This window comes from Lithobates pipiens, unplaced genomic scaffold (genome assembly GCF_037356315.1).
Source record: "Lithobates pipiens isolate NorthernLeopardFrog02 unplaced genomic scaffold, aLitPip1_a1.2 Scaffold_37, whole genome shotgun sequence".
Classification (NCBI taxonomy): Eukaryota; Metazoa; Chordata; class Amphibia; order Anura; family Ranidae; genus Lithobates; species Lithobates pipiens.
Window position 1 is genome coordinate 13839070 of NW_027507825.1, and position 18640 is coordinate 13857709.

General features: G+C 44.6%; 2 protein-coding genes across 2 annotated transcripts in view; both read left to right on the plus strand.

The window, feature by feature from the left end:
- The first annotated feature begins 10884 nt into the window (after positions 1–10884).
- LOC143956538 (legumain-like) overlaps positions 10885–18640 on the plus strand; it is a 49115-nt gene continuing 41359 nt past the window's right edge. Inside the window, exons 1-2 of the mRNA XM_077466742.1 lie at positions 10885–10985; positions 16399–16554. Of these exons, the coding sequence (XP_077322868.1) occupies positions 16420–16554 (135 nt within the window). The 5' untranslated portion in view covers positions 10885–10985; positions 16399–16419. The remainder of the gene's footprint in view (positions 10986–16398; positions 16555–18640) is intronic.
- The window catches only part of LOC143956536 (legumain-like), a 248129-nt gene continuing 240452 nt past the window's right edge, over positions 10964–18640 (plus strand). The window contains exon 1 of the mRNA XM_077466740.1: positions 10964–10985. The gene's annotated coding sequence lies outside the window, so the exon portion shown is untranslated. The remainder of the gene's footprint in view (positions 10986–18640) is intronic.

Genomic DNA, 18640 nt, shown 5'->3' on the forward strand with positions numbered 1-18640 from the left:
AAAAAACCATATATAATAAATACACAAAAAAATATATAGAACGGTGTGTGAAAAGTATGTATCACAGAATACAAAAACAATAGTCCAACAAACGTGATTGCTAAAAGTGTCTCTAAATTAACATAAAAAAACTTAGTAATAAAGTTCATGCAGGAAATGAAATAAATCCATGCTGTGCTATGTGAAGAAATTAATCCTGTGAACGACCCCGGGATAATTCCACCAGTGATCTTGCAGCTCCTTAAACGTGGGTGCTCACACACTGAGTGCAGTGGGTACCTTACCTCACTGCTGTCAGTCAGACAGCAATATGCTCCAATATAGCGGTTGTGTCCTCAAATGGGATGTATGTCCTCAGTGGGTGTAGGGGTACTCCAATACTTTGCGGTGTATATCCTAAATGCAGTCTGGGCGCCCCCAAAACTTTTCCTCCAGAAACTCCGCAAAGGATCGCAAGTCAGACCCAAGAAAGAAAAAAGGGGGGCTCCAATAGTGAAGTACGTCACACAAATACTTTATTATAAAAGGACCAAGTCCTGGGTACTCACATTTATGCAGTAAAATTCAAACGTTTTTTTACATCTAACAAACAACGAACGGCTTCCTCGTTCGTACCCCGGACGTCACTTCCGGTATCCTCCTAGGCCAATCCTACGCGTATCGTCATTGATCACGTGACTTCATCAGGCACTAGTCAGGTACCCACTGCACTCAGTGTGTGAGCACCCACGTTTAAGGAGCTGCAAGATCACTGGTGGAATTATCCCGGGGTCGTTCACAGGATTAATTTCTTCACATAGCACAGCATGGATTTATTTCATTTCCTGCATGAACTTTATTACTAAGTTTTTTATGTTAATTTAGAGACACTTTTAGCAATCACGTTTGTTGGACTATTGTTTTTGTATTCTGTGATACATACTTTTCACACACCGTTCTATATATTTTTTTGTGTATTTATTATATATGGTTTTTTTATATATAAGTTTTGCACACATGCTGGCACTTGGATGCACTTTCATGGACTGACACAGATTTGTTTGATGTCACGATTCTGTTGAAGTATTTCTATTAAGATCTGCGTTTTTTATCTGGCACTTTATTATGATTGTATAGATCATTTTAGTTCCTTCATTCATGAATAATAGTAGGAACTAGCTTTTCTCCGAGCACTGTATTAATCACTTGGCATTAATTTTTTGCACTAAAGTTTGTAGTTATAATTAATAGTAATTTTAATCGCATGAGTGCGTCTTCAAGATTTTATGCGATTATTTATCAATTGTGTTATTAGATTTAATGTATTTGGCGTGGAGCGCAACACCATCTATTTTTTACTTACAGTTGTCATTTAACCATTTCCAGCCCAAGGACATCATATGACATCCTGGACTTTAAGTGGAGATATCTGGATGACATGTTAGGTATCTATTTATTATTATTATACAGGATTTATTTAGCGCCAATAGTTTGTGCAGCGATTTAGGATATAAAGGGAGACAGTACAGCAACAATACAATTCAATACAAGAGGGTTTACTCTGCATAACATCATCTTTCATACTAAACAAAAGATTTCTGCACAAATACCATCTGACATAAAAAAAATTGCATATATATATATATAATGTTTGGGGTTCTGAGTAATTTTCTCGCAAAAACAATAACGATTTTTACATGTAGGAGAGGAATGCCAGAATTGGTATTAAAATGTTTAAATATTCCCCACCCCCACTCCTCTGAGTGCAGCCTGCTGTGTAAGACCCCCACTCCAGCAATAGTCAGTGTGGCCCCAGCTTGTTCTGCCATCCTTTGCTCAAAAAAAATGTCCTCTCAGGATCTCTTCCTACTGCACACATTTGCTGCTACACCCCAATTCCTATAGGTGAGCCCTACTTGGCTGGACAGGTTGAGAGCAGAAAATGGCTTTATCCACTTACAGACCGGACCATTTTGCTGGCTTAAGACCAGACCACTTTTTGCGGTTTGGCACTGCGTCATTGTAACTGACAATTGCGCGGTCGTGCGACGTGTCTCCCAAACAAAATTGATGTCCTTTTTTTCCCACAAATACAGCTTTCTTTTGGTGGTATTTGATCACCCCTGCATTTTTTTTTCTTTTTTGTGCTATAAACAAAAATAGAGCGACAATTTTGAAAAAAACGCATTCTTTTTTACTTTTTGTTATAATACATATCCCCCAAAAATATATAAAAAACATTTTTTTCCCTCAGTTTAGGCCGATACATATTCTTCTACATATTTTTGGTAAAAAAATAAATAAAAAAAAATCGCAATAAGTGATTATTGATTGGTTTGCGCAAAAGTTATAGCGTTTACAAAATAGGGGATAGTTTTATGGTATTTTTATTAATAATTTTCTTTTACTAGTAATGGCGGCGATCAGCGATTTTTATTGTGACTGCGACATTATGGTGGACTCACCGGACATTTTTGACACATTTTTGGGACCATTGTCATTTGTACAGCAATCAGTGCTATACAAATGCAGTGATTCCTGTGTAAATGACACTGGCAGTGAAGGGGTTAACCAGTGGGTGGCAGTGTAGGGGTTAAGTGTTCCTAGGGGCGTGTTACTAACTGTGGGGGGCTGGGCTTTGTGTTAGTGAACGCTGATCTCTGCTCCAATCACATGGAGCAGAGATCAGCGTCACTTGTTGCTAGGCAGAACAGGGAGATGCTGTTTACAACGGCATCTCCCCATTCAGCCGGCCTGTGAGACGATCACGGGTATCCCCGCAGCGATCGAGTCCGCGGGACCCACGACCGGACTCACGGGGGTCCCGACTGGCACGCGAGGCGCCGCCAGCGGCACGCACGCGATGGCAGGGCAGCATATAAAAATGGACGTACCTGTACGCCAATATGCCTGCCCATGCCATTCTGCCGACGTACATCGGCGTGCTCCGGTCGGGAACTGGTTAATAAAAGGAGTATTCAAATTCTTTCATAATCTCAATCAGAACTAATCACCTCTATGTAATTTATTTATGCGACTGATATTTTTTGCTGTTTCATATTTCTTATTTTTGTATACCTGACAATTTGATCATGTATGGGCTTCATCGGACCTTTGCTGTCTAAAAATCAGACAGACTTTAGATTTAGAACATGTTTCAAATCTTTCCGACGGACTCGAGTCTGGTTGAAAAATCCATTCGTCTGTATGCTAGTCCGACAGACGAAAACCGACGCTAGGGCAGCTATTGGCTACTGGCTATGAACTTCCTTATTCTAGTCCGGTTGTACATCATCACATTAGAATCCGCCAGACTTTGGTGTGATTGTGTGTGGTCAAGTCCGTTCGTTCGGAAGTCCACTAAAAGTCGGGAAGACCGTCAGACCGGCATAAGGCATTATTAAAAATGGCAAGCTTATGGCTGCTGCTGATATTGATGTGTACACTCACTGTAGGGAAAATAATTAATTGACACCCTGTAGATTGTGTAAGTTTGCCCACTTAAAGCGGGATTCCACCCTAAAGTGGAACCTCCGCTGATCGGATCCCTCCCCCCCTCCGGTGTCACAATTGACACCTTTCAGGGGGGAGGGGGGTGGAGATACCTGTCAAAGACAGGTATTTACACCCACTTCCGGGCATAGACTCCCGTGGGAGTCTACGCCATTTCCTGCCCTGCCACGCTGTCTGCTGGGACACACACGGGTCCCAGTGACAGCGCAGAGATTTTCTTATTGCGCGGCGCGGCTCGCGCATGCGCAGTAGGGAACCGGGAAGTGAAGCCGATTCGCTTCACTTCCCGATTCCCTCACCTAGAATGGTGGCGGCAGCAGCCGAGAGCCGAGCGATCGATCGGCCTCGGCATCGCTGGAACCCGGGACAGGTGAGTGTCCATTTATTAAAAGTCAGCAGCTGCAGTATTTATAGCTGCTGGCTTTTAATATATTTTTTTTTTGGTGGAATCCCTCTTTAAGAAAGAAAAAAGAAAGAAAAAAGAAAGAAAAGAAAAGAAATGAAGGGTCTATAATTTTTATCATAGGTGTATTTTAAATGATCAAGATGGAATATCAACCAAGAATCCAGAAAAAAAAACACATAAAACAAATCTTACAAATTGAGTTGCAGTTGCTTGATCCCTAAGCCAAACATGGCTTAGTACTTGGTGGAGAAACCCTTGTTGGCAAGCACAGAGGTTACCGTATATACTTGAGTATAAGCCGAGATTTTCAGCCTCTTTTTTGAGGCTGAAAGTGCCCCCCTCGGCTTATACTCGAGTCATCGCTGTCTGCCCGCTCGATCAGCGTGTCGAGCAGACAGACAGCGGCCATTCTATAATTCAAAAGCCGCGCCTCCGGCTCCGCCTTCGCCTGTGATAGGCGGAACACTGAATTTCCCAGCAGCCTGTGTTCCGCCTATCACCGACATCGTCTCATCCTCGTACTACGGACGAGGATGAGACGATGTCCGTGATAGGCGGAACACAGGCTGCTGGGAAATTGTGTTCCGCCTATCACAGACAGGGAGGCGCGGCATTTGAACAGGGGAATGGGCGCCGACGAAGAGCGGTGATCCTGGGACGGGACCGGACGGAGGCTCGGCTCGGGACGGGACGGGACCGGACGGAGTCTCGGGACGGGACGGGACGGGACGGGACCGGACGGAGGCTCGGGACGGGACCGGACCGGACGGAGGCTCGGGACGGGACGGGACCGGACGGAGGCTCGGGACGGGACGGGACCGGACGGAGGCTCGGGACCGGACGGAGGCTCAGGACACAGGTAGGCTGGACACACAAGGCCACACACACACACACACACACACACACACACACACACACACACACACGGATGGACACACACACACACAGGGATGGATGGATGGATGGACACACACACACACAGGGATGGATGGATGGATGGACACACACACACACAGGGATGGATGGATGGATGGACACACACACAGGGATGGATGGATGGATGGACACACACACACAGGGATGGATGGACACACACACACACAGGGATGGATGGATGGATGGACACACACACAGGGATGGACAGGCATATCTCACCCTCGGCTTATACACGAGTCAATAGGTTTCCCAGTTTTTTGGGGGTAAATTGGGGGCCTCGGCTTATACTCGGGTCGGCCTATACTCGAGTATATACGGTAAGATGTTTCTTGAAGGTGGTGACCAGGTTTGAACACATTTCAGGAGGAATTTTAGTCCACTCTTCTTTACAGATCTTCTCTAAATCTTTAAAGTTTCTTTATATAGGATTAAGGTCAGGGGACTGATGAGGCCACTCCATGACCTTAATGTGCTTCTTCTTTGTTGCCTTGGCGGGATGTTTTGGGTCATTGTCATGCTGGAAGACCCATCCAGGACCCATTTTCAGTGTTCTGGCTGAGGGAAGAAGGTTCTCATCCAAGATTTTACAATACAAGGCCCTGCTAATCGGCCCCTCAATGTGTCAAAGTCGGCCTGTACCTTTAGCAGAGATACAGCCCAAAAGCATCATATTTCCACTTCCGTGCTTGACTGTAGGGAAGGTGTTCTTAGGGTCATAGTCAGCATTTTTCTTCCTCCAAACACGGCGAGTTGCATTAATGCCAAAGAGCTCAATTTTGGTCTCATCTGACCACAGCACTTTTTCCCCAATCCTTCTCTGAATCATTTAGAGGTCCATTGGCAAACTTCAGATGGGTCTGTACATGTGTCTTCGTGAGGAGGGGGACCTTGTGGGCACTGCAGAATTTCAATCTATGGTGGTGTGTTGTGTTACCGATGGTTAGTTTGGTGACTGTGGTGCCTTGAGATCATTCCCAAGCTCCTCCCGTGTAGTTCTGGGCTGATTCCCTCACTTTTGTTATGGTCATCCTTACCCCATGGGGCAAAATCTTGCGTGGAGCTCCAGACCGAGGGCGAATGATGGTTATTCTGTATTTCTTCCATTTGAGAATAATTGCTCAAAAGGTTGTCTCCTTCTCACCAAGCTTCTTGCTGGTGGTCTTGTAGCCCATTCCAGCCTTGCGTAGGTCTACAATCTTGTCCCCGACATCCTTTGACAGCTCTTTGGTCTTGCCCATGATGGTGAGGTTTGAATGGAAGAAAGATTCTGTGGACAGAACAAGTTGTTGGTAGGAGCACCTTCTTACATTGACAGGACTAATCTGTGTACTATATGAGCACATACTGTAGCCAGTCTGTGGGAGTCAGAATTATTGTTGGTTGGTAGGGGATCAAATACTTATTTTACTTACTGAACTGCAACTCCCATTTATAACATTTGTATGGTGTGTTTTTTTCTGGGTTTTTGGTTGATATTCTGTCTCTATCATTTAAAATACACCTATGATAAAAATGATAGACCCTTCATTTCTTTGTAAGTGGACAAACTTACAAAATCTGCAGGGGATCAAATAATTATTTTCCCCGCTGTAAGTGGTCTGGGCAGTCTAGAGCAGCCAGGTTACTTTTACAGGGTTCAAAATGAGAGCCTCCCCTTCTGCACTGAAACCCAGGGCCAGGACAAGGGGTGGGCAGGAGGGATGACATGTGAGGTGTGGCGCCACAAGGAGGTGCAGGGATTCATGCTGGGAGGGGGAATTTGGGGGATAAAAATTGTTCAAGGAGGGGAAATTTTAGGGAGGTGTGCTAGGAGTAGTGAGTTGAGGGGACTTGTGTTGTGAGGGGGGATGGGGGAAGAAGATTTATGCTAGGAGGTGATTTTTATGGGGGCGCATGGGGGAGAAGGTATTTGTGCTAGGAGGGGAAATTTAGGGGGATTTGTGCTAAAGTGAGGGATTGAGGAGAGGATTTGTAATCAGAGGGGAAATTTGAGGGATAGAGGATTTGTACTAGGAGGGGGGATTTTTTTTTCAGGGGGGGGCAGGGATTTATGCTGGAGGCATATGAGCAATCAGAGGATTTGAGCTGGGGGGGGGGCAAAGATTTGTGATGGAAGGGGGAATTTCAGCAGGGGGTGCATTTTTATTGGGAGATGGGGGAATTTATGCTTAGTGATTTTTTTGGGGGGCATTTTTGCTGACACATAATGCTCATACATCTTGTGGGGGCGGAATGGGCTTTAGATGACTTTGTCCTGGCACTAATGAAACCCTCTGTGGTTCCCAGGCTCTCCTGTTAGGACTAAAGGTAAATGGTAACTAAGAGAGCAGAAGGTGATCAGGAAACATCCATCCCTTGCCCTCTCTTTCTCCTATAAGTGCCGGTTCACACTAGCGCGATGCCAGACATCGCATGTAATTCGCAGCGCACAGCTGTTCACATTACATGCGATGTCTGTGCGGGTGCGATATCAGCCATACAGATAGTATGGCTGATATCGCACCGCATTTGGTCCAAACACGCACAGGACCCTTTTTTCTGTTCGGACCAGAATCGGATCGCATGCGTGTTCACACATATGCGATCCGATTCATGTCCGAACTGTCAGTTCGCAGTGCGATATGCGACCTGAAATGGGGGTGTCGTTAACATATAATGACACTCCCCATGAGATCGCATATGGCAGTGTGAACTGCCGTGCGTGTCAAGTGCGATGCGGGAACCCGATGTTGATTCGCAGGGTTCTCGCATCGCACTAGTGTGAACCGGCACTTAGACCCAGAAGCAATGTGTACTACTTACAGGTTCACAGCTGTCACTGCTTAGCTACTGTAGCAAAGTATGTAGCTAATCTATAACGATCAGTTCTTGATTAGCTGGAGTGGCAGGGAAAACATTGGAGGCCAAATAGAACCTGAATGTCTGTATAAAGAGGACCTGTCACCTGCCCGTGTTATCACATAGGGGGCCTATTTGTTACAGCAATAAAGACAAATAATAAAAAAATACAAATGAATGTATATAAAAAAAAAGTCCCCCCAGTACACACCCCAGTGCAAATCCACAGCATAGGATGTGTATGTAACCATAAATTGCACTACACTAATGCGCTGTGAACGTTGGAGTGAGAGCGATTATTCTAAAGGCCATAATTCACAGGTGACTCGAAACTGATAATCTGTAAAGAATTTTAACCACTTGCTGACCAGGTGTTTTCTGGAACTTTTTGCTTACAAGTTTAAACCAGTATTTTTATGTTAGAAAATTACTTAGAACCCCCAAACATTATATATATATATATATTTAGCAGATACCCTAGAGAATAAAATGGTGATCCTTGCAATAATTTATGTCACACAGAATTTACGTTGTGGTCTTTCAAACACAATTTCTGGGGGAAAAAATACACTTTAATTAATTTAAAAAACAAAACATAAATCGTACACCAATTTTTTGTATAATGTGAAAGATGATGTTATGCTGATTAAATAGATACTGAACATATCATGCTTTAAAATTGCAAACACTCGTGGAATAGCAAAAAACGACAGTACTTAAAAATCACCATAGGCAACGCTTTCGAAATGTTAACAGGTTACCAGTTTAGTGTTTCAGAGGAGGTCTAGTGCTAGAATTATTGCTCTCACTCCAACGATCACAGTGATACCTCACATGTGTGGTTTGAACACAGTTTACATATGCGGGTGTGACTCTGTAGCTGCTGCCTGTTGATCTCGGGGTGTGCGGCTTTTCTTTGTATTCTTGTTTTACTCCTCTAGAATTTCAGATCAAATATATTTTTGATAAAAGGCTACATGCATGGTGACGGTGATGTTCCTTAGTCTGGCTCTCTTGTAAGGATTATGTTGTGCAAAATTTGGTTCTTGCTTTTTTTGTTTTGTATAGTCCTACTCTATTTTGTAAATATGTTTTATTTATTTATTATGGTTTTATTGTATATATAAGTTGTTGTTTGTAAGATTTTTCAATAAACAAAATTAACCCCTCATAATGGGCACAGCAGGTGTACAGACCCGGGAACTCAGCACAGGGATAGTGGTAAGCCCTCATAATGGGTACAGCGAGTGTACAGACCTGGGAACTCAGCACAGGGATGGTGGGAACCCCTCATAATGGGCACAGCAGGTGTACAGACCTGGGAACTCAGCACAGGGATGGTGGGATCCCCTCATAATGGGCACAGCAGGTGTACAGACCCAGGAACTCAGCACAGGGATGGTGGGAACCTCTCATAATGGGCACAGCAGGCGTACAGACCCGGAAACTCAGCACAGGGATAGTGGTAAGCCCTCATAATGGGCACAGCAGGCGTTCAGACCCGGGAACTCAGCACAGGGATGGTGGGAACCTCTCATAATTGGCATAGCAGGCGTACAGACCCGGAAACTCAGCACAGGGATAGTGGTAAGCCCTCATAATGGGCACAGCAGGCGTTCAGACCCGGGAACTCAGCACAGGGATGGTGAGAACCCCTCATAATGGACACAGCAGGTGTACAGACCTAAGAAGCACAGGGATGGTGGGAACCCCTCATAATTGGCATAGCAGGCGTACAGACCCAGGAACTCAGCACAGGGATGGTGGGAACCTCTCATAATGGGCACAGCAGGTGTACAGACGCGGGAACTCCAGCACAGGGATGGTGGTGACCCCTCATAATGGGCACAGCAGGTGTACAGAACCGGGAACTCAGCACAGGGATGGTGGGAACCTCTCATGATGGGCACATCAGGTATACAGACCTGGGAACTCAGCACGGGGAAGGTGAGAAGCCCTCATAATGGGCACAGCAGGTGTACAGACCCGGGAACTCAGCACAGGGGTGGAGAGAACCCCTCATAATGGGCACAAGGTCTATAAAGACATGGATGAGCCAGTCTGGAGTGGAGGAACTTGACTGGCCTGACCTCAACTCGATAGAACACTTTTGGGATGAATTTGAGCAAAGACTGCAAGCCAGACCTTCTCGTCCAACATCAGTGCCTAACCTCACAAATGCTCTTTTGGAAGAATGGTGAAACATTCCCATAGACACCCTCCTAAACCTTGTGGACAGCCTTCCCATAAGAGTTGAAGCTGTTATAGCTGCAAAGGGCGAAGCCAACTCAATATTGAACCCTCCGGACTAAGACTGGGATGCCATTAAAGTTATTGTGTGTTTAAAGGCAGGTGTCCCAATACTTTTGGTGATATAGTGTATGTATGAATATGCGTTATGCTGCGTACACACGAGCGGAATGTCCGACAGAAAAAGTCTGACGGGAACTTTTCATCATATATTCCGATCGTGTATATGCCTCATCTGATTTTTTTTTTTTCGAAAATTCTGATGGACCTAGAAATGGAACATGTTCTAAATATTTCCGACGGAACCAATTCCTATCGGGAAAACCGCTGGTCTGTATGCTGTTCCGACGGACCAAAAACGACGCATGTTCTGAAGCAAGTACGAGACGGAAGCTATTAGCTACTGGATAGTGAACTTCCTTTTTCTAGTCCCGTCGTACGTGTTGTACATCTCCGCGTTCTTGACGATCGGACTTTGGTGCGATCTTGTGTACTCAAGACAGTTTCATCGTAATTCCGTCGGAACACCTCCGGAAAAACCTTCAGAGTTTATACCGATGAGAAAACCAATTGTGTGTACGCAGCATAAGAGACCATAGATTGTAAGCTCCTTGAGGGCAGGGGCTGATGAATTATATAATATATGGGAAATGCTACGTAAATTGATGGCGCTATATAAGTACCTGAAATAAATAAATGTATGCATAAAACAGAAATAAAAAAAGGATGAGGGGGTAAAGTTTAATTCCAGCCCAATGTTTGAGTTCTGGATGGAGTGGGGTGGGTTAGATCCCCCACCAATGGTTGTTGCCGGGTAGATTTCCTCCTATAGGCACACATTAATAAATTCCCATAAATGGATACAAAAAGTATCCGCCGGGGTGTTCTTGAATGTTGCAGCTTTGAAACCAACAACAGCTAATCTCTGGTGATTGGTGGGCGAAGCTATTGGACAGCAGTGACCCCGCCCTCATTTTTGTGTCTATACAGTAGCTGGAAGGATACAGAGTCACAATCTGCGGACTCATCACTGTAATAACACTGGGATCGCAGAGGAGAGCAGGTAAGTGATCAGGAGGTCGGCCAGGACTGCAGGGGGGGGGTATAGATCTCCTTTGTATAATTGATAAACTGCCTCTAAAGGCGTTCTATAATAATACTAAACTGTATTTTATATATGTACCTTGCTGGGAGTAGTGTGGGGGAGGGGAGCTACTGGGGAATAAAGAGATCTGTGTGTGTGGGGGAGGGGTTCAGGAGAGATCAGACAATGGAGTAATGAGACTAATGCCGGCCATACACGAGTCCAATTCCGAATGCATTTTTTTTTTTTTTAAATTGGAAATTTTGTGATCCGATGATACCACCATTGATTTCAAAATACGACCAAGCAAGCCTTCAATTTCTCCTCCTGTTATTACAGAAAAGAACTTTTGTGGCCGGGAATCTTCTTTTCTTTGCCGGTCACAACTCATGCGCATTTTTTTTTGTTTAATTTTTTTCTCGCACGATTCTCCCATCGTTGATTAGAAAATGTTGTTGTTTTTTTTTTTCCCCAACATGCCCCATCACTGAAATTCGATGGCTGCTCGAAAATCGACCATTGCGGCAGCCCCACTAATGATCCGAAATGCAAAAGAAAATTCTGATGCCGCGAACACACGAGCGGAATGTCTGACAGCAGCTTTTTATCGTATATTCCGATCGTGTATATGCCTCATCTGATTTTTTTTTTTTTCGATAATTCTGACGGACCAAGAAATAGAACATGTTCTAAATATTTCCGCCGGAACCAATTCCTATCGGGAAAACCGCTCGTCTGTATGCTGTTCTGATGGAACAAAAACGTTGCATGCTCTGAAGCAAGTATGAGACAGAAGCTACTGGCTATTGAACTTCCTTTTTCTAGTTCCGTCGTATGTGTTGTACGTCACCGCGTTCTTGACGATCGGACTTTGGTGTGATCGTGTGTACGCAAGAACCTTCAGAGTTTATTCTGACGGGGAAACCGGTCCTGTGTGCAGGGCATTAGTAACGATTTTCAAAAGATAATTGGTTTGGAATTCGACCCGTGTATGGCCGGTTTAAGAGGAGAAGATCGGCAGATGGACAGATCTGATGATTGGAAGTGAATGGGGGGTTGGGTGACAATCAGGGGATCTGACAGCCTGTGTATGAAAATAGAAAGATCCATTTATTATGGATGTCTTTGTTAATTGGTCCACTTGTGTGTTCCATCTGTATAGACGTAATAATCCAACCATAATCCTTTTTTTTTAAATATGTTTCTGTATAACATTTTAGGTAACATTGTCTGTGTGTATATAATGGATGAGCTCTGGATGTCTGGGTATAGAATCTGTCATCCACATCAGCCATTCCTCCATCTGCTGCAATAGAAAAGACCCAGCTGGTCTCTGATTGGTTGCTGTACGTAGCACACCCAGTCTACATTCAGCTCCTTAATACACAGATCTCTCTCTACAAGTTTAAGTTTCCCTCAGCTGACTTGTCGCCCTTTGTACCGGTTATGAATGCAGAAGGAATTTCTCCTCTGACACTTCCTCCACATGGCGTGCTTATGTCTAATCAGTGGCATGCTAGGTTCTGGTAATATTTGAACAGCTGGTCCTTCTGGGACTTGTAGTACCTCATCTCCTATAGCTTCATTATGGGGTTCAACTAAAACTAAAAAGATAAAAATTGAATAGGCCATTAAAGCGCACATTAAAGTTTTTGTAAACCCTATAAAAAATAAATAAGACAAAGGCATAATGAGCTAGTATGCGTAGTATACTAGCTCATTATGAATTACTTACTTGAGATCGAAGCCCCCCTAGCAGTCCTCATACACCACTTCGGCGGCTGACATCGCTACTGGATTTACTTCAGGGCATTGCAGGCTCTGGCGCTGTGATTGGCCGGAGTCGCAGTGACGTCTCTCCCGCACATGTGCACGGAGCTCATTATGAATTACTTACTTGAGATCGAAGCCCCTCCCCCCCCCCAGCAGTCCTCATACACCACTTCGGCAGCTGACATAACTCCTGGAGTTACTTCCGGGCATTGCAGGCTCTGGCGCTGGCGCTGTGATTGGCTGGAGCCGCAATGACGTCACTCCCGCACACGTGCATGGGAGCCGCCGGTAATGGCACAGTCTAACTAAAGCAAAAGCACGTATGATGACGGCGGGACATGCAAATACAGGGATATCTCCTAAACTGTGCAGGTTTAGGAGATATCCAGTGTAGCTACAGGAAAGCCTTATTATAGGCTTGTCTGTAGCAAAAAGTGTTTGTAAAGGGTTGACAACCACCTTAAAGTGATTGTAAACCCTTTGGGACCACTTTAATCTTAATCTAGGCTTACCTGTAGGTGCAAGAAATATCTCCTTAAACTACACGATTAAGGAGATATTTTACAAAAACCGGGCACCAATGTCTATGGTGCATGTGCGCCATAGACAACGGCGCAAGCACACTGAGCATGCCGTTAGTGAAGGCTAACATGCCGTCACTGAAGGCCCCCACGTGCATGCGCCAGAGTGATGTAATCGCTACTCCAGCCACTCACAGCGCCGGAGCAGCGATACCCAGAAGGAAGATGGACGCTTCGTGGAAGAGTGGACAGCGGTGACATCGCTGGCTCCTGTGTCAGGTAAGTGACACATAATGGGCTACTATGCAATGCAGAGTAGCCCATTAAGCTTTATCTTTGCAGAGAAACAAAGAGGAAGTAAAACCATCAGGGTTTACTTCCTCTTTAACAAGACGCAATGTTCAGCAAGAGTCAGGAGGTTTCCTTCCTCACAGTACTTTTCTTCTCACACTAGATGTCCTCAGTCTGATGGCCAGCATTAAAGTAATTGTAAAGTCTTTTTTTTTTTTGTTCTATAAAAATAACAAACATGTCATACTTGCCTGCTCTGTTGCAGTGGATTTGCAGAGAGCAGCCCAGATCCTCCTCTTATCTGGTCCCTCTTCACTGCTCTTGGCCCCTCCCTCCTGTTCAGTACCCCCACAGCAAGAAGCTTGCTATGGGGGCAAAGAAGCTGAGTCACAGCTCTGTGTATCCATTCAAACGCAGAGCCCTCACTCTGCCCTACCCCCTCTCTACCCTGATTGGCTAGCTGACTTTCATTGACAGCAGCGGGAGCCAATGGTGCCACTGCTGTGTCTCTGTCAATCAGGAAGGAGAATCTCGGACAGCTGAGACAATCAAGGACAGGCAGGGACCTCAGGTAAGTATTAGGGGGCTGTTGCACACAGAAGGCTTTTTATCTTAATGCATAGCGTGCATTAAGAGAAAAAAACCTTCCACCTTTACAACCCCTTTAAATTCCCCTTCAAACCCCCACCCCACACCCTCGCAGTCCGCATAATGCATGCAGTATTATTTTTTCAATACAAAATTATAAGGGGTGCTAATAGTGAACCACAAATCCAGATCAATATATAAGAAATCAAAACTATGCAAACCTATATCAAATTAATAAATACATGTAAAATTACATATATATATATATAAGTGAATATCATAAATAATTAAATTGGTGACAATTCATATATCCAATGATGTGAATAAATGAGAATGAATAAAAAAGAAATACAGCGACCTGAATAAATGATCAATAAAAGTAATCACTTAAACATACATATAGTGACACAAAACCAATGCATGCCATCAAATTGTGCAAGAGCGTTTTCCAAAGGAGATGATCAAATCACCAACTAAAGTGCATCAATTCACAAATTTAACCACTTCTGGACCAGGCCTATTTCTGACACTTGTTTACAAGTTAAAATCAATATTTTTTGCTAGAAAATTACTTAGAACCCCCAAACATTATATATCTTTTTTTTTAGGAAAGACCCTAGAAAATAATATGCAACATTTTATTTCACATGGTATTTGTGCTGCGGTCTTTCATACACTTTTTATTTATTTTTTTCATTAAGAAAACAGTAAAATTAGACCAATTTTTTTGCATATTGTAAAAGACGATGCTACGCCGAGTAAATGGATACCAAACATGTTGCGCTTTTATAATTACACACACTTGTGGAATGGCGACAAACTATGGTACTGTAATAAAAAATCTCCATAGGCGATGTTGAATTTTTTTTTACCAGTTTAGAGTTAAAGAGGAGGTATTTTGCTAGAATTATTGCTCTCACTCTAATGACCATGACGATACCTCACATGTGTGATTTGAACACCATTTATGCCACGTACACACGACCGGACTTTTCGAGAGACTAGGTCTGGCGGTCTTTCTGACGGACTTCCGGCGGAGTTCCGACGGGCTTTTCAAATGAACGGACTTGGCCACACACAATCACACCAAAGTCCGACAGATTCGAACGTGATGACGTACGACTGGACTAGAATAACAAAGTTCATAGCCAGTAGCCAATAGCTGCCCTAGCGTCGGTTTTTGTCCGTCGGACTAGCATACACACGAACGGATTTCTCGGTCCGGCGGAGTTCCGGTGGAAAAATTTAAAACATGTTCTATTTCTAAAGTCCGCCAGATTTTTGGCAAGCAAAGGTCCGATGGAGCCCACACAAGATCGAATTGTCCGACGGACTCGTTCCGTCGGACCTTTGCTGTCAAAAAGTCCGGTCGCGTGTACGCGGTATTACATTTGCTGGTACGACTTGCGTATGCGTTTTCTTTGGTGGACTTGAGTGCTTAAAATTTTATTTTTTTAATTTAACACTGTCCCTTTTTAAAAATAAAAATCTGATCGCTTTTATTGCTGTCACAAGGAATGTAAACATCCCTTGTGACAGCAGTAATAGTCAGTGACAGATACTCTTTATGGAGGGATCCGGGGTCTAAAAGATTCCAAATCCCTCCTTTGTATTCAAAATGCTAAAATCTGCATTTTGGAATACTGACATATTTTAAAAATTTGGCAGCCAAGTAAACCAGAAGTGACGTTGCTTCCGGGTTGCTACATCAGACACAATCAAAACGGTTTCTGGCTTCGTTCGGGTCTCCGGCCAGCCGGTGGACGCAGCTCATGATGACGGCCGAGCGGCTCATTGGCCTTATCAGCTGTAATCATCAGAAAGCCGACCCGACCACCAGCTCTAAAAAAAGGTACCGGGGTGATGCCTCTAGTTGCAGACATCACCCTGGTACAACCACTTCAACAAAATGTTGTACAGGTACATGATTTTTGCACTCAATTCATAAAACAAGCTAAAGTTCAATCAGCTCTGTGGTATAGTTGTATGTTTACCAGCAACTGCAGTTCTATCACACAGCCCCACACAGCAGGATGTCAGGATATTGGTTGATCTATAGTAATATGTTACTTGTTGGTAATATCTATTGACTGTCTTGGTTTTCATGCTTGGACTTCAATAGGGTATTGTAGACTGAGGTCTGTGGAACAGAGCATACAACCAAGGAGATCTTCCTCATGCTCCGTGTGTATAAATCACCCTTCATGTTCTCTCTTCAGGGATCGGATACTTATTTGAAGATGTTTCCAGTAATGCTATTCCTCGGCCTCGCTGTCCTGGCCACTTCCATGCCAATTGATGACCCAGAAGATGGCGGGAAGCACTGGGTGGTCCTGGTGGCCGGCTCCAGTGGTTGGTACAACTATAGACATCAGGTGAGAGCCTTCAAATTCACCTTCTGTCATCAGTGACTCAAGATAACAACATTCATCTTCAGTAACATGAGATTATATAATGCTAGTTCTTGGCTGGCTGAACTCCAAAAGGAATTTAACCTGCCCAAGAACTGCCTAATCTCTGACATGCCCACCAGGTTGAACTCAACATTGGCCATGCTGCAGCGGCAGAGGGCCATCAACGAGTACCTGTTAGACTATGGCACCAGGACAGGGTCAGTTGAGCTTGTTTTTTTTTCGGCATGCCAGGTGGCTATGATCAGGGATGCATGCACTGTCCTATTTGAGGAGGCCACGAGGATGGTGAGCAGTGACAGTACATGCATCAGTGACACTGTCCCTGTTGTCCACCTGTTGGAGCACACGCTGCATGGAATAATGGACAGGGCACTTAAATCAGAACAGAGGGAGGAAGAGGAGGACTTCCTTACCTCTCAAGGCCCCCTTTATCTAGACAGTATTCTTGCTGGCCCGCAGATCACACAGGATGAGGAGGAGGATTGTGTCAGCATGGAGGTGGAGCCTAGCACTCGGCATCAGCAGCTGTCTTCAAGGGATCATTTACAGTCCCAAGAAACCTATGGACTTGTACGTGGCTGGGAGGAGGTGGCTGCGGATCATGTCGTCCTTAGTGACCCAGAGAACTCCGGACTGAATGGCTCAGCAAACCTACGCTGCATGGCCTCCATGATCCTGCAAAGCCTGCGGAAGGATCCTCGTATTTGTGGTATCAAGGAGAGGGATCATTGCTGGCTGGCAACCCTCTTTGATCCACGTTACAAGGGTAAGATTGCTGACCTTATCTTTCTGTCGCAGAGGGAGCAGAGGATGAAATATCTTTAGGGGGCTTTGCAGAAAGGTTTGTACAATACGTTTTTTCAGAGACTGGGAGGTTACAAATTCCTGGTCCTGGACAACGTGTTGCTGAGGCATCGGTCAGAAGGAGCGGTGGAGAAGGTGGCCATCTGACCGATGCATTCAGACAATTTTTTAGTCCGCAGCCCCAAGGTATGATCGGATCCAGCAGCCATCACCAGCATCTGATTTACATGGTGCAGGAATACCTAGGGGCAAGGTCAGACTTAGACACCTTTCCCACCGAAAATCCTCTGGCTTACTGGGTCTTGGGGATGGATCACTGGCCAGAGCTTGCACAGTATGCAATTGAGCCACTGGCCTGTCCTGCATTCAGTGTTCTTTCAGAATGCACATTCAGTGCTGCTGGAGGCTTTGTAACCGATCACAGGGTGTGCCTGTCCACCAACTCGATCAATCAACTGACCTTCATAAAAATTAATCAGTCTTGGATCAGCATCAGGTGCTTTGCACTGAATGTGCATTCTGAAAGAACACTGAATCAACTGACCTTCATAAAAATTAATCAGTCTTGGATCACCACCAGCCGCCAAGCACCTGATGCTGATGTAACCGAATAATTTTTTGAAATGTCAGATTCCTTCAAGACTGCCTATGCTGATGCTGAGTGACTATCCTCTAACTCCTCAATGTTCATGCTGATAGCTTGTAAGAACATTTTTGGTTCTGGGCGCCGCCAGCAGTGGCTAAGGCCCAATTTTTCAGCCCCTGTTTAACAGGGGCGAGTAATTACAATTTTTGATGCAATATTTTGCAGCAGGGCTCATTCCTGCACTCCAACTAGAGTATCTGTGAGGAGTTGCAGTGTTGTGGCACCAGTGGCTAAGGCCCAATTTTTCAGCCCCTGTTTAACAGGGGCATGTAATTACAATTTTTTATGCAATACTTTGCAGCAGGGCTCATTCCTGCGGTCAACTCCAGTATCTGTAAGGGGTTGAAGTTGTGGCACCAGTGCCTAAGGCCCAATTTTTCTGTCCCTGTTCAACAGGCACATGTAATTACAATTCTTGATCTAATATTTCACAGCAGGGCCCATTCCTGTGCCCACCAAGATTAACTGTGAGGGCTTACAGTGTTGTGACAACACCACCACCACCACCAAAGGCCCAATTTTTCTACCACTGTTCAACAATGGCATGTAATTACAATTCTTGATATATTAGTACACAGCAGGGCGCTCCAGCGCCCA